At 39.6% G+C, this 21,932-nt stretch overlaps 1 protein-coding gene across 1 annotated transcript in view; it reads right to left on the bottom strand.

The window, feature by feature from the left end:
* KMT2C (lysine (K)-specific methyltransferase 2C) overlaps positions 1-21,932 on the bottom strand; it is a 179,156-nt gene that overhangs the window by 60,587 nt on the left and 96,637 nt on the right. Inside the window, exons 14-24 of the mRNA XM_010857354.1 lie at positions 21,780-21,899; positions 19,261-19,377; positions 16,853-16,954; positions 16,457-16,561; positions 13,478-13,659; positions 13,061-13,225; positions 11,976-12,085; positions 11,366-11,431; positions 10,223-10,435; positions 4,156-4,284; positions 2,235-2,354 (exon numbers count right to left, since the gene is read on the bottom strand). Coding sequence (XP_010855656.1) covers positions 2,235-2,354; positions 4,156-4,284; positions 10,223-10,435; positions 11,366-11,431; positions 11,976-12,085; positions 13,061-13,225; positions 13,478-13,659; positions 16,457-16,561; positions 16,853-16,954; positions 19,261-19,377; positions 21,780-21,899 — 1,429 coding nt within the window. The remainder of the gene's footprint in view (positions 1-2,234; positions 2,355-4,155; positions 4,285-10,222; positions 10,436-11,365; positions 11,432-11,975; positions 12,086-13,060; positions 13,226-13,477; positions 13,660-16,456; positions 16,562-16,852; positions 16,955-19,260; positions 19,378-21,779; positions 21,900-21,932) is intronic.

The raw sequence follows: 21,932 nt of genomic DNA, 5'->3' as shown, positions 1-21,932 counted from the left end.
TGTTAAAAGAAAAAAAAAAAAAAAAAAAAACATACTCAATGCTAATGAGTATAGAGAAATGGCTACTCACAAACAACTAAAAGGAATTTAGCAGGTCCAAACTCTAGGTAGAGTTTATTGGAACTATCCCGCAAAAGTCTTTTAAAAAATGTGTATCCCTCAATCCAGCAATTCTAGGTTTGGGGATTTATTGCAAACTAGGTATCTGTAGTACATACATACTGTGATAATGTATGACTATCTGTGAATCTGCTCATAAAAACGTTATGAATGCTCAAATTTAAAATAAAAGAAATGCAAAAATCTGAAATGTTGGCCTAATAAACAAGAATACCACTTACAGCAGGTGAGCAAGGAATCAAATGATACTCTCAGATACTTTAAGCAAAAGACACATACATGCCTTCTGAAAATCAATGTGGGCACTTGTGTTGCCAGACTACATAGGTTGAATAAAAAGTACTAAATATAGTGGAGAAACACATTTTAAACAAATTTTTTTTTAATCTACCAGTGATCTAACCAGAAAATATACAGTTCTCTAAGACCAAAAATTAAGGTCAAACAGGAACCACAAAAATAAGCAAAGAATGAAATAAAGCTCTCTGAAATGCTGCTAAAACCTAGTGACCTTGAACTCCAGTCTTCAGAGCGCTATGAGGAATGGGGTACAGAAGACAAAGCCTGCAGCCTCTTCCCGAGGTGGCGAGACCAACCAAGGGTGCCTGCTACAAAGGCACGCCCAGGGCTGGGTGAGCACGGAGCACACCCTCCCCTACCCCAGTCCTCCTCTCATCACTCACCACCACCCCCACCCCAACGGCAAAGAAAACTGCCACTGAATAGTATGGTGCTGAAGAGAAAGGCAAAACAAATGAACATCTTCCCTAAGAGTTCATAAACTCAATACAGCCCTGATGTGTAAAAAACCGGCATTTATGTAACACAGGTGGACCAAAAACCTTTAAGCTAAATACTTAGCTTAAAGGAGTCCTGGAGTAGTAGTACCTCATGTTCCTGGCAGCGACAAATGCAAATGTTTTCTGAAGGAACCAACCTTTAATTCAGTTCTCAAAAACTTCAGAGACTGCTCTACAGAATATGAGCTCACAGTTAAAAAAAGTTTGTTGTTGTTTATATATATGTATGTGTATCTCACACAACAAACACCATCAAATGAGGCAGCAGGCAGCAGGGCACAGGAGAGACAGTGTAGAATGTGACGCGCGAAGGTTTGAAAATACTTGACTCTAGATCAAGTGCAACTAGAAGAAGTAAGTTGTACGAAGAAACTACAGTGTTAAAATATCTAAAAAGTAGTCAGGAAAAGGAAAATATGCACAATCGATTAAAAACTCAACGGATGACGAAGAAAAACACTAAATGATGAAACTAAAGTTACTTAGAAGACAATAGAGACAAACATGGAAAATACAAAAAATAGTTTCACAGAATGTATCACACTTAATTGGGTCATTATTATAGTCACATTAAGTAATATCAGAAACTTCTTTAAAACCATTACAGTGCTTCCTCTTAAAAATGTACAGCAATTAAAAAAAAATTAATTCACAGGCCAAAAGCCTACCACAATGTAATGGAAAAAACTTTATTCAAAAAACATAATAAAAACATATCATTTTTCTTTACATTCTATATACAATATTTAAAATACAGAAAACGTACAGATCAAGACCATATGGATCACAAAGTCTTCATTAGAACCAATTCTTAAGCTATGGCTTTAGCAATGACTTAACTTTCTTTGAAACTCTAAGAAAAGATGACACAATATTAATTGGAAGATACATTTCTAAAACAGCATACAATTTTGTTATAAATTATTGGGGTACCCTGTCACTTTCAGATACATGGTCTACAAAGTTTCCGATTTTACATTTTATACCAAGTACCTAAGGCAGGCAAAGAATGGCCTACTGTGAGATGACCAGAAAGTGCCAGATGTGTTTCTGTGATCAAGTCCCTAAACTGCTTATATTTAACAGAGGGAAAAAATACAACAGAAACACTTGTTAAAAATCTCAAAGCAACATAATCTACTGGGTTTAAATAATTTTCTTATCAAACCTACTACACTGCAGATATGAACTGCACAGGCACCTTACAGATCGCTGAGCAGCAGTAAGGTGGTGGCCGTGGCATTACTTCCAATAGTTGTTTTCAATGGGAACATCAAGACAAGACAGTAAAATCAATCAAAATCAGGACCATACCATCATCTCTGCTGGGTAACTGCTCGGAAATGGAGCCTGAGGAATCCTTTCTGATTACAGATCTTTTGGTTTTTCCTTGCCCAGTTCGACTTCTTTGTCGTACCATAAATCCACCAATACCTATCCAAAACAGAAATTGGGGAATCCTGTAAATAACTAACTTCTCCCTGTATTTCCTCCAGAAGCAGGATGAAAATGTTTAGTCTCACAAGTGAGGAATATCTCAAATTCAAATGGGCTAATTTAAATCAATAATCTCATTTTAATGCAAAATAAGAGAGTTTGGAAATAAGACGTCAAAGTTATTGTTATCTTATTACTAACCAAACAGGAATAAAGAATTCATTGAAATACAGAAGACTGCATGTACTTCTTCTAAACAATGTCAGAGTAAACATTATAGTGTATTATGCTTGTTTCCTTAATGTCAGTAACTCACAGACCATTCAAATTATTTGTACGTTAGTTGAGGGAGAGCAGACACAAGATACAAACTAAACTAGGTGATCCCAAAGAAAGCCAGCACGGCTTCTGGGGAAGTGTGTCCAGGTGCCCCTAGTAAAGTCAAGACATGAGACGCACGCAGCTCCAGTGAGGGCACGGAACCTGGCACCGAATGGTGCCATTCTGGTTACTGGCAGACTTTGGGCAAGTTATTTACCTTTCCACTGCCTCAGTTCCCTCACTGGTAAAACGGGGATAATGTACAGCATCTCCTACACGCAGGTTATAAGCACTAAGTAAGCGAACACACATAAAGTGCTGAGACTAGTGCCTAACATACAGCAGCACTGACAGCTTTTATCACTGACAATATACTTTGTGACCTAATGGGCCCCTCACACGGGTCCCTGACATGGATGACTTACTTCCATGTAAGGCAGATAAGGAAAAAAACAAACAAAAAAAACCAAACCCCTGAACATTTAACTCTTAAGTTCCTGGAAGGAATTCAGACATGTCTAAAAAAAGTAAGTGCCTTATAAGCCTCATAATGACAAAGAAATGAAATTATTTTCATACAATGATTGAATGAAACTCATCTAGGCATTAATTATAGATGTGGCCCATCTGGAAGGAAAATCTAGTGGAAAACAAACACAAAGTTTTTCCTTACACATCAAAAGGTATTTAGATCATTCTTATCAATACAACAGAAGCAATCAGAAGAATAAAGACTGGACTGATTCAATATACCTCACAGCAGAGTGGGTGGGATCGAGGTTCCAGAGGGAGGGGATAAATGTGTACTTACAGCTGATTCAGACTGTTGTACAGCAGAAACTAACATAACCTTGTAAAGCAATTATACTCCAATTAAAAAATACACTTAAAAAATTTTTGCTTAAAAAATCCAAAAATTTTCATAAGCAAACTGCCTAAAAAGAGCCTAGAAATTCTGTATTATGAATATGTCAATACTTTTTTTTCCATTAAGGCAAAAAAAGTTTGACAAATAAGACAGCTTTTCTCTCCCCTCCCCTGAGGCAGAGAGGAAATAAGAGTTCTTAACAGTCACATTATTAACCAAACTATAAATTCTAGGAAACATAAGAACTCTGTCATATCATCTTCATATTGTACACTTTACTGGTTGGTACTCCTGCACAAAAAATGCAGTAAATTTAAAAAACAAAAATATTAGAAAGTGAATGCTAAATCATGAAAGAATTGACAGAGGTACACATCAAGGGAAAACATATGTTTTATTGTGAGTCAGTCACATACCCACACTAAGACATTTATCACCTACAAAGTTTATTTCAACTGTTTAGTTCTGTCAATTATACATACAAGTTTTAGAGTTGTTAAGGAGTTATATTTCATCCTGATCGTTTCATTATAATTGAAGCCCTATTATATTTTTCTTAAATTAAGTAAGTTTTGATTGTAACTGAAATGCCCAGCTAAGGCGCTCTACCTGGTCGGTACGGTTTCCGTTTTCTCTTTTTCACGCCCTCCGTTCCTTCGGCCCCCTTAGCTTCATCATCCACAGCTTCTCGTTCAGGACTAGATTCTGATTTTCCATCACAGTCCATGAGTTCTCCTTCTGGAAAAAAGTAAATGTACAGACAGAACTGACAAACTGCCGAATGTATAGCTCCTATGTAAGAGGAAAGACAAAGCAAAGTGGCTGCTGAGCCACTCTAATCGTGCATCCCACCTGACAGGGAGAGTACAGAAAGAGACGGAAAAGGCCCCCGACGGCTGGAGAAGTCTTGCTACTCAGTGCACCCTTCTCAGGAAACGCAACACGAGGCTCAAGGAAGGGAAACAGAGAGGATGCTTGGAAGGACAATTATAAATCAATCTGCACTTAACCTATCACTCCTTGCTATTAATTATGTCTTCAGGTCCAGGACCCGAAGGCTGTCTCTCTAGCCTAGAACTCTCCTGAGTTGCAACTAATCTGTAATTAGATATTACCCAGTTACTGGAAACTCTACATACAAAATTGAACTACTAATTTGAAATGAACTTCCTCCCTTCCTCGGGATTTGCCTGTCATTAAAGAGCAAAGAAATGTACCCTGCAGAAGCCAGACTCCTGGGAGACAGTCTTGACAATGCCTCATTTCTTTTTTCATGCCATCAAGGCTCCTCAGTATCTCTCAAAGGCGTTTTACTTTTCTTGACTGTCATCTCAGTCCAATCTCAACTTACTGCCATTCCCTCCCCTCCTATCCCTCTCCTTGCCTCCAAGCTTACCTTCCTCCCTAATCGGTTCTTTAAACTGCAGCCTAAATGATCTTTCTATAAATACCTATCAATTTTCTGCTTAAGAACCCCTTAATGTCTTCCCAGTAGCCTGAGAATGAGATTCAAACTGTAAGGCCCAGGTGATGTGTCCTGTGAGCGCCACAGCCTCACTGCCCCCCCACCAACTCACACTCAGTTCCCTGTGCTCATCAAGCCCTCCCCTCTGCCTGCCCCTATCCCCCATCTCGGAGAATTTATCTCCTGGAGAATCCCCACAGTTACATGTTCCTGTACATTAACATTATGCGTCATTTGAATTGGTTCTCTTAATGTCCATTTCCTTGCTAGACTATATTCTTCTTAAAAACAGCTATCAAGATTCTTATTAACAGCTGCATCCTTAGCATGGTATGTAACAGGTGTTCAATAATTTTCTCACAGAATGATGTAATCAATGCAATTAATGCATAAGAGAACACTTTTAAAACCATGGTAACCAAAGCTTTTCAAATTATGCTTTATGCTGTGCTGCAGGGGGGAAAAGTTATCAAATACATTTAAGAATAAATTGTTAACACTGTTCTTCAATATTTTAAGTATTATGCATAACATTTCTATAATACCATTAGCACTGTGCTTTTTTTTTTCAGTAGTATTAATATTAGGTCAATGTTCGAGGTCAATTCTATAATTATTCTGATAATTGCTTTCAATAGCTAAAATTAAACCATGAAAATTTATTTACTGAAACTTAGCAAACACCAAAGAAAACAAAACAGTGTAATTACTTACCTTAAAATAAACCCACTGAAATATATATGAGAAGGAATTTAGGGTTAGATGGTAGACTAAAAATCTAACTTCACTCTCCCAAAACCCTACACAGAGCAAAGCAACTTATTTTAAAAAAACAAACTTACAGAGAGAGAGAAAACAGGAAAGAAGAAAAGCCATAACTTTGGAAGGAGAAAGCCGAAAGATGAAAGACAACTGAGTTAATCGCAAATTCTCATTTAAACGTGGAAGGAACTAAAAAAAAAAATCCAGCTTATATCACAATCTTCAAAAGAGTGAGGAACTGGCAGAAGCAGGCACCTTTGGAAATGGGTAGCAGGAAGCTAAAACACAGAACTTCATTAACTACAGGAGCCGCAATCCCTATGACCGTCCCAACCCCACACGCTGGGAGGCCGCCAAGCGCACCCACAGGGTTTGGGACTCCTGGGACTCAAACTGCACACTGGGGCGATGTTCTAAAACAGGATTAAGTGACTCCAGGCAAGTTAAATGCTGGCACTCTCATCTGGGGGTCTTTCCCCACTAAACTCCCAGAAGGTCAGAAGCTAAGCCTCTACGCCCCAAGAGGAGACAGGAGGTCCTCCTGGGAAACTGAACCAGCCCCAGGGAAAGGCCTAAAGGCACTGGCACTGGGGGATTCTCCCAGCAGGAAGCTGAGGGCACACAAGCTCCGTCAACACAACACCCACAGCCTGAGGCTTTCCATCAAGGCCTTAACCCCTCATTGTTTTCAAAAAACTATTTGTTTATCCAATCACCACTTTTAGCCCTCACTTTTAATCACACATGGACAACCAAGACTTACTAATGAAAGACAGAGACCTGAGACCACAAAAAGCAACTGGGAATTGAAAGACTATGTGGGAAAAAGAAAATATATATAAAAAACTTTAACGTAAGATAAAACACAGGAGAAGCAAGAACAGGATGCTATGCAAAGGAGCATTCAAAGGAAGAAAGCTCTTGGAAATTAATGCATGGTATTTAAGAACAAAAGAAAAATGAAAATCAGTAAGGGATAGAAAGCTAAAATAAGAAAATTTACTTTAGACTAAAATGCAAAGACCTGAGCTGGAAAGGAAGAGAGAAAAGACAGGGAGCTTGGGCTGAGTAGGTAAGGCACCAAGGGGAGGAGCATCAGGGGTTTCCAGAGTGTTTCCTAATGCTGAGGGGCGCGGGATGAGGGGCCACTCAGTGCCCAAGCAAAGAAAGGGAAACTTAAGAGAATGAAACAGACGCACCTTCATGAAATTTCAGAACACCGCGGACAAGCAATGTCCTAAGATCCAAACAGAATCCAGAGACAACACGGACCATACCAAGTTCCCTAAACAGTAGAAACTAAAAGATGCTGGATCAATGACTTCAAAATGCTGAAGGAAAACTGAATTCCAACCTGGAAATGGTCAGGAGGGTGGGTACATTTTCAGAAATACATAACCTCTCAAATTTGCCTTCCATGCACTCTCTAGAAACTCTGAAGTTTCTCAAGAAGACATGTCCACCAAACAAGAAAGAGAAATATACGAAACCTCAAGACCCTCAGAGTAGACTGGAAAAAAGAAAGGGGAAAAAAAAAAAAAAAACCCAAAGAAACAAAAAAACCCTAGAGGCCTCTCAAAATGGGAACTGAGTTACTTACAGCCATACAAAGGAATATGAAATGAAAAATGGTGTAAAGGCAAGGAAAAGAACATTAAGACCAAAAAAATGCATACCCCGAGAGCTTGGACATGAATTAAAACACGGCCACAAGGACACACAAAATGGCCGTTGCTGGAGAAGTGAACCGGCCAGACACGGAAAAGAGGAACACTCTTATTCTTGTTTTCAAAACGTGAATATACTACTTGTCCAAAAAACAAAATTAAAAGAGTCGAGGGAATGAGCATTAACAAATCGCAAACGTACCCACCCAGCTGCCTTCTCTCGTCTGCTCTGGCCCCTCTGAACCTACCCTGACCCTCCCTGCCAGAGACTGAGTGCTTCCCGACGCCCCCACCATGTTGTGAGGGGGCTCCCCCGGGGCAGCAACCGAGAGGGAAGCATTGTGATCCCACTCTTGAGACACAGACTCTGTAGACTGGGGGCGGGGGGCGGTTTGTATTAACAGGGTACTCTGATTTCAGTAGGTGAATTACAAAGAAGCCCGCTTTTACTGGACAAGGAGTTTGTTTCTGATATGCTAAGGTGATTGTTTATGACTTATTTCCCTCAAGAAACACTCATCAGTAGAGTTAAAAATTAACCGCACAAAGATGGGTATTGCTGCCATATTTCAGAAGCATTACAAGTCCATGTGGACTTTGTTTTACGTGTATGATATGATGCACGGTATCACTTCTAAGGGGATGTCTCTGCTGGCAGCCTCAATTCGGAAACTGTGCAAGTGCAGAAATATCCACCATTTCTCACAGCACTGTTTCCCAGAACAGTAGTCATTGGGAAAGCCGTACAGTCTTTTTATTGATGCTTTGTTTTTAAGAGGCTTTATAATCTCATACTTTGGGAATTAATGTGTACTATCAAGAAACCTCTCAAATTTTGTGAAATGCATCAGATTTAAGTTAGGACTATGAAATCACTTTTCAGGAATTTTCTAACAGCCTCAGAAGTGACAGTTTTTCACCATACTCTGGGTGACGGACATCGGGTCAATTCATCCCAGAAACACAGACTACTTCTTTACAAGCCCCACCCACTTAAAACTTCAAAATGCACTTCTGTTCCACAGTACATGGAAAGGGACATCCTGGGCGCAGGTCTTGAGGGGGGATCTTACACAGAAACATCAGAACGCTTTTCTCCCAACCACACAGACCCAAAACCACACTACTGCGTAAGAAGTATCAGGATAAACAGGGGCACACACAGACCCACTGTAAGCCACGAGAATCTCTCATCTGACAACTGTAACAGCCTCCTGCCTGAACCACTTGCCACAGCTCTTGTGCTTCAAACTGTTTACACTGCAGCAGAGTGCTCTTTTAAAAATCTAAATAAGCTCATGCCTCCCTTCTCACCAGAAGCCTCCGACAACTCCCCTCCCATTTACAGTGAATCCTCAGGCAACGCTCTGCGGTCCTAGGGGAACTCCCGAGTCGCCCCCCTCTCTTTACACCTCTGCTCTCATTGCTGCCCTGTGCCCTTCTGCTCACCCTGCTGGACACACAGCACACATGCTGGCGCGCCCCACCCAGGGTCTATGCACTGGCATTCACGCCGCCTCTTCTCTCAGGTAAGAGCAGGTCAGGTCATCTGAGCCCTCACCCCACTGTCTGCATTCCCAATTCCTCTCAACAGCACTTGCCAAACACATTTTTATCAACTTATGCTGTCATATATTTTTAATGATCCTTTTTTTCTAATATTAAAATGAAAGTTTCATGAGCAGAGAAGTTTATCTGCTTTGTTCACTGACAGAACTTCCAACATCTGGTGAACAGCAGGCATTCACTAAGTACTGGTAAATGATGAGATGTGATGCAACGAAAGTAATTCTTTATTTTTGAATCACCTGAAAAGAAACAACCACTCTCTACAGATAAACAAGCCAATGGTGAGCTTCTTCAGAGATAAGCACAAACCTCATATTGAATTTAATGGGCTTCCCTGATGGTTCAGCTGGTAAAGAATCTGCCTGCAACGTGGGAGTCCTGGGTTCGATCCTTGGGTTGGGAAGATCCCCTGGAGAAGGGAAAGGCTACCCACTCCAGTATTCTGACCTGGAGAATTCCACGGACTATACAGTCATCGGGTTGCAAAGAGTCGGACACGAGCAACTTTCACTCAAAGTTACTTTTTCATCACAAGAATTCAGCTAAAAAAAAAAAATGTATTTTAACCAAGAAAATGTTTACAAACAGATGTTTTATGATAACCATCGTGAATGTAAGCTTACACTTGAAAAAATGGTGGTTTTTCATTTCTAGAATACATGGATGGGTTCTACTTCAACTTAGCCATGGCATCTAAGCTCACAGCCATCTGAGGAGGCTTTCACTGCCATCTAGCAAATCCTGTATTTTCAGATTTGTGATCTTCAAACATACAATGCTCCTGGAAATTCCTCTAAGTTGATTCTATAAGGATACATGAAAGGAAGAGAACCCAAAAAGGCAAGATGCAAGACGACCACTCTCTTAAGACAGGGTCACACCAAGGGTTATCCTCTAAGTCAGCAGAATTTTGTGCTCTTTAGTGGATAAGTCCTGTCTGACTCTCTGCAAACCCACAAACTGTATCCCACCAGGCTCCTCTGTCCATGGGATCTCCCAGGCAAGAACACTGGAGTGAGCAGCCATTTCCTCCCCCAGGGAATCTTTTGGACGGAGGGATCGAACCTCTATCTCCTGCACTAGCAAACAGATTCTTTACCACCGAGCCACCTGGGAAGCCCCCAGAAGGATCTACCCTTGGGTAAATCACATCCCTTAAAAGCTCTTTTAGTTTTCTGCAAATGTATTCCATGGAAAATATGTTAAGTATTACCTCGACTATCGTCCATTTCGCCGTCCCTGGAATGCTCTGACTGGATGTCTGGAGGGGTCTGAAGGACAGCCACACTATTCTGATTTATGATCTTCAACTTCAACTTTGGTTTTGACCGTTTTCTTCTTGGAACGGTAACCGTGAGGCTCTGTAACTGAGTCATCCCTGATTCCGTCAAACACACACCATCCTGGGTGTAGGTCTTGGGTGGATCTAAAATTACAATATCCCAAGGAAACAAATTGAAATTCTCCTCTTAATTTTGACTGTTAAGTTGATTACTTTCCAATAAGGCCCATGTCAAGGTAACGTGACTTCTATAAACAAATTACCTATGAAACGCACAATTAGAAGTATTCAATTAAAAGTAATAGTTGGCCAAACTTCTTTGAATTATAGACAGACATCTTGTAAATTTTTTTTTAAAAAATGGTCTTCCTGGCATTTCTATCTTCATGTATCAATATAGGAACTTAAAAAGCAAGCACTGAAGCTAAAAAGCAGTGCTTCAGCCACTCAAGTATGAGTTTTTTCCTAGAGTAGCCTTTCAGTGTAAAAGGTGAGGATGAATTTACACAAGAGAAATAAGAATACTCCAGAAGCCCATTTGGAAATCAAAGTATCAGTATAATCACCTACAAGGAGAGGTAGTAAATAACCAGAAATCCTGCAAAATTTGAAGTGTACAAAGTTGCTGCTCATAGGAACAATTTCTGTGCTATCCAAATGTTTTTGTATCAAATGAAATCAAACAGAACTATGCAAAAGAATGACAGTTTAAGAATCCTGTTAATCACTATTCTAGGCTGACCTATTACAGAAGAAGAATAAGTTCTGAAGAGATCTCTGTTTGCTAACTAAGTTTCATTGTTTAACTAACACAATACATCAATGAAATCAAAGCAAGTATGTAGTTAGCAGTTACTTCAAAAGTGGTTATTTTCACTGCCAATTTGCTGAGATTTGTAGGAATACTGTCACACTAAAGCTGGAAAAGACAGGCATTTTGTATATTATTAGAGAAATGATTATCAACATTAGGGACTTTACACTGAGAGTGATTAAGGCAGGAGTCGTGTAACAAGTCAATTACATAAAAATCAAGTGTTTCTTTGCAGTCAAGGAAAGCATTTCAGATTTTACCTAGTTCTTTCACTTTTGTGACAATTTGTGCTACAAGTGAAGATTCACAGCAGTCTGAGGAAGGCACTGAAATTAAAAAAAAAAACTCATAATTTTTTCAAAAAATTTAAAATGTATTTAAAGATTTACATATGGCTAAAGTTTCTACTGCTGCACCCATTTTAGTGAAATAAATGCTTGAATACTAAGCAGACTTAAAAGCTGTCTTGAAAACAACAAAACAACAAGGAGAAACAGTGGAGGAAATACTACGTAGAAGAAAAACGATAAAGAATTGATGCTAAAAAAAAAAAAGGATTGATGTACTGGATTTCTACATATGCTTAGTAATTACAAAATTATGAGTCTTGAAAGCTACGCTTACATCTTAGAGCTAAAATATATTCTTAATTTACTTCCTTTATGTAAGTAGATTGTTTTAATATATTAACTTGAGGTAATAAGAGTTAATTTAAAACAAAAAGTAACTTATTTTTCATAAAACGCTTTCCAAATAACAGCTTCACAAAAAGAGAAAAAGGAGCAGCGTTGAGCCCACTCGCTGGTTCAGGACGACAAGCACAGGCGAGCTGTACGGGACAGCGGACTCACCACTCAGATCACCTCTTACCATTTGATGTAGGCATATAGGGTCTGCACAGGCTACAATCGAAACCAATGTCTGCTACATTCTCCACTTCCTCTTCAGTACTGAAGTTCTGACAAACTGCATGCATCCACCTAGAAAGACCACATTCGTAGTTTTGAAAAAAGAATACACTAAGGATGGTTTCTTTTTAAAAACTGCAACATTAGCTAACAGCCTACAATCATGAAGCCCCTAAGTCTCACATGCTCCTTCCATCCAGCCCCCATTTCTCTCCCTCCTAACCACCCCTGCTGGCCCACAAAATCCATCAGAGCTGAAAAGAAAAAAGGAATGGGAACAAGTACCAGGAAATAAGCGGAAGCACTTCATTTGAGGAGCATCAGACAATCACTTTGTAATCTATCACAGACAGCCAGGACATTGGCTCAAAGTGAAAATGTCAGTCAGTCACATCTGACTCTCTCCGACCCCACGGACTGTAGCCTGCCAGGCTCCTCTCTGTCCATGGAATTCTCCGGGCAAGCGTAGTGGAGTGGGTGGCCATGCCCTTCTCCAGGGGATCTTCCCACCCCAAGGACTGAACCTGGGTCTCCTGCATTGCAGGCAGATTCTTTACTGTTTGCGCCACAAAGGAAGCTGGTGAGGGCAGGCAGAAAGGAATGGACAAGACTGTGCGTGGTGGAGCATACACAGGCTCCAGACGACATGTCTCCTGTGAGGTGGATAGAGCTCAAGGAAGTGAATGGTCAGTGGGAAACGAAAGCTGTCATTCTGCCTTACAACAAAGAACTGGTAGGCAGAGTCCTGAGAATCCTACGCCACTGACGAGATGCTATGCTGACCAACGCTATGTGAGCACTGCTAACACAGCACAGTAACAGGCCCCCGAAATCAGCCCTCAGGAAACGCCAAGTGAAACATGCTAAGCCTGGAATTGAGAATATAAAAAAGAAAACAAGTTTCTAGCCAACTAAAAAAATCTGGAAAGGAAAGATCTTAACTTCATAAATTTTAGATAGAAGAAAATTTCTTTTCCAATTTTCTTTTGCTATATTTAAGGGAGAGAAGCTTGCAAAAAAAAGAGGGGAGAGAGGAGAGCACAGCACCTGTCACACTGTCTGCACTGCAGAATCAGGTCCTCCTCTCTGTAGTTCCGGCAGCAGACGGGGCAGGAGGACAGGCTCGCACAGGGGGCGCACTGGGTGTAGTTGTTCTGCCACTCGCATCTCGGACCTGCGGACGTGGCTCCACAGTGCCTGCACCACACACACCTGGAAGCCGACACGCACAGGTCTCAGCCCTGCTTACCCGAGTTACGGCGTGGCTGAAACTCACAGAGCTACACACGGACACAATAGGGGAGGTACTCAATGCAAATGGGAAATACTTGCTGATTAGTGATACCTGTCATCATTAACACACACCACACAATTAAGCAGGTGTGGCTAATCTGTGAAAACTACAATGATGTGGCTCAGTTCTGAACCTAAACGTCTGAGGAGGAAACCAAAGTCCCAGGGTACCATTTGCACTTCCAGCCTCCTTTGGGAACGGTTTGCAGGGGAGGGTCGAGGCAGTAGGTGTGGTAACTTATGTCACAGTCGTCGCACAGCAGGAGCCGCCCTGGGTCCGTCGCCTTCCCACAGGCCTCACACACGGTGCACTCAAGGCACCGCCAGCCCTTGCTCAGAACCACTTTAGTGATCTGCAAAAGAAACCACCAAGCTGTGTGATTCAGACATTCATCCGCGCCTCACACAAACAGGATCAAGTACACCCTACAAACTGACACGGTGCTCCCGTGCCCAGGAGCAGGAGAGGGGCAAGCGCTAACACTCACTGTGGCCCAAGCCCGGGTGGCCACGTGCCTGTACTTTTAAGAGCCTGCCTAGTGGACGCAGTAACTGACACTTTCGCGCCTCAGTTTATGTAACTATCGTGTGCTCTGGATTTTATGGATTTTAAAGAAATCAAGTAAATTATCCCCAAACTGTTTCTTTTATTATTATGTGTTTGGCGGCGACAGGATCTTTATTGCGGCACGTGAGCCTTCAGCTGCGTGTGAAACTGAAGCTTCCTGACCAGGCCGCCCGCACTGGGAGTGAGGAGTTTTAGCCACTGGACCACCAGGGAGCCCCCCCGTGATTTTTAATATAGGACTTGAAAACGTATGGATACGGTTTCAACCTACGACATTCCATGAATTCATGATTCTTAAAGTTGTGTACATCACGTAAGGACTTGTATATTAAAATCAACATTAAAAATGCAAAACTCTTAAGGTGTAACATGAATTCCCAAGGTGACTTCATGGTTTTGGAGGATTTTAGGCTATGAACCTAGGACTTTTAAAGTTCACATTCACTCCTCTATTCTCCTTTCCTTCAAGGGTCTAACTCAGTAGAAAAGTTTGAGAACCTCAATTCCTCAAAGCAGCCACATTACGTAATATTAAGAATCTGGAACCAACTAAAAACATCTAATAAGATTAGAGACTATGTATAAAAAGGACAACAAAGAATCTGTAACAACAGTACAGCAAGTGATCAAGACAGAGAATAAAAGTTCAGACCATGAGGAAGCTACATGGGAGGAAAAGAAAAGTGAAATAAATGATCAACTATCAAAACAGCACAGATTTTCTAACTTCAGATCCTAAAATAGACTAATAGTTTTCAATTCTACAGGAAAATACTTTTCAATCCTTAACCTAGCTAAACCAGCAATTAAACTGAAAAGCCTTTTAGAAATACAAAGACTCAAACTTCAGCTCCTGAGTACTCTCTCTAATGAACTTAGCGATATGAGGCATGAAGTGAGGGCATATACCAAGAAAAAGGAAGCATGGGATCCTGAAGGCAATGAACCCGACGTCAGCCCAGAGATATTAAGGATGAGAACTGAGCAACAGACCCAGAAAGTTCCAGCCCAGCTCAGAACAGAGAATAACAGAGTATAGAAGGGGTGGGCCTTTCCCAGAAAAATAGGTACTCGCTGAAATAATGTGCTATCATATTTCTACAGTAGGTAAAAAAACAAACAACAAAAACTAATGGAAAATCATCAATCATTATTTTCTTCTTGCTATAAAAAAACTCCACGAAAAACAAACTAAACTCATACTATACTATTTAGGTCTCCAGTGAACATTTATGGAGTCATAACCAACGTGAAATTAAAAGACATTTGCTACTGGGAAGGAAAGCTATGACAAACCTGGACAGCATATTAAAAAGCAAAGACATCACATTGCTGACAAAGGTGCGTATAATTAAAGGCATGGTTTTTCCAGTAGTCAGGTACGGATGTGAGAGTTGGACAATAAAGAAGGCCGAGCACCAAAGAATTGATGCTTTCAAACTGTGGTGCTGGAGGAAGATTCTTGAGAGTCCCTTCAACAGCAAAAAGATAAAAAACCAGTCAATCCTAAAGAAAATCAACCCTGAATATTCACTGGAAGCACTGAAGCTGAAGCTCCAATATTTCAGCCACCTGGTGCAAAGAGCTGACTCACTGGAAAAGACCCTGATGCTGGGAAAAATTGAAGGCAAAAGGAGAAGGGGACAGCAGAGGATGAGACGGTTAGATAGCATCACTCAAACTCAATGGACATGAGTTTGAGCAAACTCTGGGAGATAATGAAGGACTGGGAAGCCTGGTGAGCTGCAGTTCATGAGGTCACAAAGAGCTGGACACAACACAGTGACTGAACAACAAAGAGTTCTTAACGTTTGAGACGAGCCACCCCAGAGTGAAGGCTCTGTGGACTCAACTTAAAGCTTAAAAAGAAGTTTCAAAAGGTTCAAACAACTGCCTGCACAACAACAAAAACTCAACCCCTTTTTTAAAGGAACCAAATCCAGACTTTCAACAATATGCAAACTCAATGCACCATGTCCTTGTGCAATCGAAAATTACTAGATGTTAAAAAAGGCTGGAAAATTAATATAATGTGATGTGTATGACAGAAGCAGCAGACAATTATAAACTTTTCAAGGACTTGTGAGGCTGTGAAGTGGAAGGTGGAAGTTGGAAAGTAGGTTGGTGAACCAAAACACGTGCTCCAAATTTGATGAAAACTATCAACCCACTGATCCAGGTAAAAGAAAATGTCCTTTTGCATATGAATGAGGGTTTGGTGACAGTGGAAAGTGAGCAGGGTGAAATAATGAGTTTTTACTACATATTCTAGGAGTCAACTTTTATGATCAATAGAATGAATCAACTTCACGCCTTACCAAAAAATAGTATAAAGTATCTTTTAATATTAAATGTATACATTTGTTCTTATACTTTTTCAAGGCAATGCAGGACAATTACCACAAATTACCTCAAGGAGTTTCTTAAGGTAACACTTTAAAGGCAATATTTCAAGTATATACTTAAATATTGTCACATATGTATAATAATCCTAACAAACAATAATTGATTAATTATAAGAACTGGAGCTAGCACAATACTACTCAGTTCAAATCGTAACATTTATATTTAAGTGTATTTACCTTAATACTGACACAGTATGGATGGTAACACTGACCACACTGAGAACAGGCAAGTAATCTTCCCTCTGCTCCTTGGCCAAAACTGCCACAAACTACACACATATCCTGAAATCAAGAAACAGTAACATATTTTAAATCCAAGACCAAACTAAGAATATGCTAACATGCTAATTTTACAATCTGTATAAATCACCTTCTTCATTGATATAGCTCTAGAGCTAAATAATCAGTTGGCCAAAAAATTTGTTAGGGTTTTCCTGTAAGATGCTGTGGAAAAACCTAACAAACCTTTTGGCCGATCCAATATCAGATGACACCAATGTCAGTGCGAATGAGATGAATTAGAAATGGACGAGGAGGAATGCAAAAGTGGAGAACAAATAATTTAGTTCAAACCTGATGCAAAGTGAACTTGTCACTACTAGAAAACAGCACAACGGTGTTGTGCATGGAGTTCTCCTCTTCATCCTTATTTGATGAAGCGTCTGCAGCAGACACCTGTAAGAAGCACAACACACACAACGTGAAGTCACACTTCTCACGTGGTTGCAAAGTTTAAGAAGATTCATATTTAAAATACAACTTTTTTGCCAGAGATGACACTAACAATTCTAAATTAGACTATTACTGCCAAGATAATATAAACACATAAAGTATGGCATTTTTTACTCACTTAATTGTTTCTTCATAGAGCTACAAGTCTCACAGATCAGGAAGTAATGAGAAAACAAACCTGTCTTTAGGAAGACTTGATTAACCAAAAATTCTAATCAAGAAACAAAGAGTGAATTATTTATGTGTACACATACACAAACACACACACATATGTATGTATCATTCTATTTCAGTGACTCTTAAAGCCTGAAATCGGTGCACTCCAAACTGAGATGTATAAAGATATAAATACAAAATACACATCAGATTTTAAAGACTTAGTAACAAACAAAAAATGTAGATATAGCTCATAAATAATTTTGTGCATTTTATAAATTACATGTTGATATGATGCTATTTTGGACATAATGAATCAAAAAGTATATATTAAAATTAATATTTTAATTTTTATATTTTAATATATACTTTTTGATTCATTATGTCCAAAATAGCATTTCATTGTTCCTTTTTTTTTTTTGATGTAGCTACTAGAAAGGTTTTTTTGTTTTAGTAGGTAGAGGGTGGGTTTTGGCCAAGCTGCGTGGCTTGCTAGATCTTATTTCCCCCACAAGGGACTGAACCCAGGCCCTTGGCAGTGAGTCCGAGTGGAATCCTAACCATTGGACCTCCAGGAAATTCCCTACAAAGTTCTGAATTGCATATATAGGTCACACGGGGCTTCCCTGGTGGCTCAGATGGTAAAGAATCTGCCTGCAGTACAAGAGAACCGGGTTCAATTCCTGGGTCAAGAAGATACCCTGGAAAAGGGAATGGTTACCCATTCCAGTATTCTTGACTGCAGAATCCCATGAACAAAGGAGCCTGGTGGGCTACAGTCCTGGGGGTTACAAAGAGCTGGACATGACTGAGTGACTAATATCTTAATACGTTATGGGTCGCATATTTCTTTTTGGACAGCAACGCTTCAGAATATAATCATTTTGAGTAACTTATCAAAATTTCAGTATTAGCCAAAGGATGAATCAACCACAGTCATTAAGTTATGTACTTAGTTAAATTTGACCAAATCAACTAAGTACACACTGGCTTGTTAATAATTATTTCCAGCGTGCTTATCATGAAAAAAGCTCTGAACTGGATGTTAAAAACAGAGGATAAGAAAACCAATACCAAAATTATACACCCTCTTTGCTTTAAAAGCTTACAATCTAATGTGGAAGAATTGAGCTGAAACACAAAGTAAAAATAGAATTATTGTTCTTAACAAATACTGACAAAAGAGTAACTAAATAGAAGGAATATGTTACAGTAATACATTTTCTCAATATACGTGAGTTTAAATGCAGTTTTAATGGACATTTCTACTGTTTCACAATGTCAACAATAAAAACTATTTACAGTCACAAAGGCCTAAAGATAACAAGGGCAAAGTATAAACAACCCAATCAGTCAGCACGAGGGAATGACTAAAACTACAGAATATCCAAACTTATGAAGAATTATGCAGTATTTAAAAAAATATCAAGGTAGAAATCTGTATGGATTTCCATACAGGAAATCATCACACTACACTGTGGAGTTGAAAAATAAGCTGCAGAAAACTATGCGAGCTGCAGCACCATGGCATCAAACACAGCAAAACGACTGTGTGTCTGCCCAAGGACACACATCCTAGGCTGAAGCATAAGGAGTTGCTGGTTCTGCCGGTCAAAGGCAGTTCAACGCTGGCAGTCTCATATGAATCAGCCTAAAACGTGAATTCCCCAAGCAGGTCAAAGTGAGAGAACTAGGACTCAGGAGGTAGCAGCAGTAGAAACACTCTGATCTATCTGCAGTGTTTAAAATTTTTAAATTGAGGGAAGTGTGAAAGTGAAGTCGCTCAGTCGTGTCCGACTCTTCACGACCCCATGGACTGCAGCCTACCAGGCTCCTCCATCCATGGGATTCTCCAGGCAAGAGCACTGGACTGGGGTGCCATGTTTGTAACTCACTTATTAACAAACAAGCTACATGATCATCTCTACAAATGCAAAAAAAAAAAACAAACCCAAAAAACTGGCTTCCCAGTCCATCACCAACTCCCGGAGCATGCTCAAATCATGCCCACTGAGTGACGTGGTAAGAGTGAAATTATCATCATCAGCTGACACATTAAGGACTACAGCAAAGGTAAAGGGAGCAGGCCTTACCCCTGGTAACACGACTGCCCCGATTCCACTTTTCAATTTTGATCTGCCTCGGCCGCCTCGTCCAGACAGTCCTGCACCACGAGGTCTCCGCTTTCCTGGAAATCCGGACCCCCGGCCCTACACAACAGATATGGAAAAGTCAGCATTTTACAAAAGCTCAGAAGAATTTTAAATCCAAATGTGAGATAAACCATCATATGAAATGTTACACAAATACACTTGCTTCTTTTATTCTCATCGAATGACAGCTATTAAGTGACCAGGCTTATCATTTGCAACTTCCGCTATGTGTTCTACAACCTAAACATCTGCAAACTTAAAAATCAAACATGGGTCTGCCACTGTGAATGCCCTGCATCAGTAAACACCTGTCACTGTATTTCCATTTGCTAACCTTACATTCAAGGTGGCTAGAACAGACACACCTCTATCCAAGTGCTTTCACGTGTAACTAATTTTATCACATACAGAGCAAGTGTAGGGAAGGACTCTCTCTAGCTGGCTTCTTACAAGTATACGAAAGTTAAGATACGCTGAGCACTTACTACCTACTGCTCGAGCACTTGTTCCTCTCAACAGTCTCATATGGTCACTACTATCTTATTATCCCCATGTTAGAGATAAGTACACTGAGGAATATGGGCTTTCGGGCGATGCTAGTGATAAAAAATCTGCCTGCCAATGCAGGAGACTCAAGAGACCCGGGTTTGATTACTGGGTTGGGAAGATCCCCTGGAGGAGGGCATGACAACCCACTCCAGTATTCTTGCCTGGAAAATCTCATTGACAAAGGAGCCTGGTGGGCTACAGTCCAGCCAAAGAGTCAAACACGACTGAAGCAACTGAGCACACACGCACAGAGGAATAAAATGGTTAAGTAACTTGCCCAAAGTCATACAGCTGGCAAGTCTGGCTCCAGTGTCTACATTTTTAACCAATACTCTGTACTGACACAATGCATGAAAAATAATTTAAGTATACAATAGTAATTTTTTGTCATTAAAATTGTCAATTTCCTTTAATCATTCAAAAGCTGATGTAAAAGGCTTGCTTTAAATCACTGAGATAATAAATACTTAAAATAGAAATAATTTATCTGAATTTTTACCTAATACAAGAAAGAAATCTTTGGAAAAACATGTTGAATCTCCTGATATTTTAACAAATAAGTACTAAGGTTATTTGTTTTTATGATTTTCTTATTCTCAGATTTATTACTACCTGAAAAAAACCTGACATCGACACACCTAATTACATATATTTAAGATTACTAAAATGCTTGGGAAAATCCTGATTTTTTTTTCCCCTCACAAGTGAAATAATATGCCACATCTTCAGTGGATCTCACTTTTCATAGTTTGAAATACTGAGCTCATTACCTCCTTGGCAGAACGGTTTCCAAGTACATAAATCATGGCTGTACTGGGAGCATAAGGAAGACACACGTGAACAAAGGGGAAGCGGGGCTTCTTCCCTTCAGTTTAGTAAGTTACAGCCAGCTTCTAGTTTTCCATCTGTCTCTCTTTATCCTCTTAAGCTCCTCTCCTTCAAATATCAAGCTTCTCGGAACAAGGGACAGGGTAGGGTTGGACTGGATAGTTTTTGTTTTTTAATCGGTATAAAAGACTTTTTACAAGTCAGTGATTGAATCAAGACTATAGTAATCCCTCAACTCATTTTTCCTCAGCATCCAATGACACAGGTAAGAAAAAGTAAAAAATGAGTGGTATACGTTTCAAAATGGTCAAGCAAGACTTCCAAGCTCTTAAAAAAGATATTTACGTTTTCAATACCTTGCATTGGTATCTGAGTTGAAAACTAGTTCTTCCAAAAGTGATAGAAAATAAGAAAGCAGAATCTAGAACCCCTTTGAAATCCTTATTCTAAATTAAAGACCATTATTCCATAATTACATTAAGTAAAGAAGATGAAATACTGTCTTCTCTAGTCAGTAATGTTTTAACTTTTCAGATGATAAACATTTTTTCAAATTAATTTTTCACCCTTCAAAATGCATCAGATTGCTTAACTTACAGTCAAGGACTAGCAGAATTATCCACCAAAGATATGAAAAAGTTTCTATAATTTTTATTAACAGACAATGAAATCTGCCGCAATTCTGCTATTTCTCCTCCAATTGTATATAAAACGTTAATGCAGTTTTACTTTTGTTCTTTTCTGAGCAACAAAATTTTATATCATGAATGAGTCCTTAATTACTTTATAGCCTACGGGACAAGGATTTCCCCCAACAGAAAATATACTGTTAATTACAATATAGAAGGAAACATTAAAAAGGTATTAGAAATTTACACTTAAAATCAGTCAAGTAAAATGGCGATTTAATTTCTTTCTAGTCCAGGTTTTTAAAGGCAAGCATGTTGCTTCTTCATATTAAAAATTTTAGATGTAAAAAGTGGCTCTGGAAACCAGAAAAGAAAAGTTTAATTCTTAACTTCTATTCGGACAAAACCAACCAGAAAGAAATGACATATGAATGTAAATGCAGTTTTATTTACCACTTTGATGCTCCAAATGGCACTGCCAGGAAGCTGCCTGGGTTTAAAAATTTCCCGACCTTCTGAAATGTCTGGGGACCAGGAAGGTGGGCTCACTGTATTATGGGTACTCCAAGCCCCCTAGGATATGGCAGGTGAGAAAATAGATGTATA

Source organism: Bison bison, unplaced genomic scaffold (assembly GCF_000754665.1).
Source record: "Bison bison bison isolate TAMUID 2011002044 unplaced genomic scaffold, Bison_UMD1.0 scf7180017864379, whole genome shotgun sequence".
NCBI classification, from domain to species: Eukaryota; Metazoa; Chordata; class Mammalia; order Artiodactyla; family Bovidae; genus Bison; species Bison bison.
Note: the sequence above shows the minus strand (reverse complement) of the source record. Positions and strands in the feature narration are given on the sequence as shown.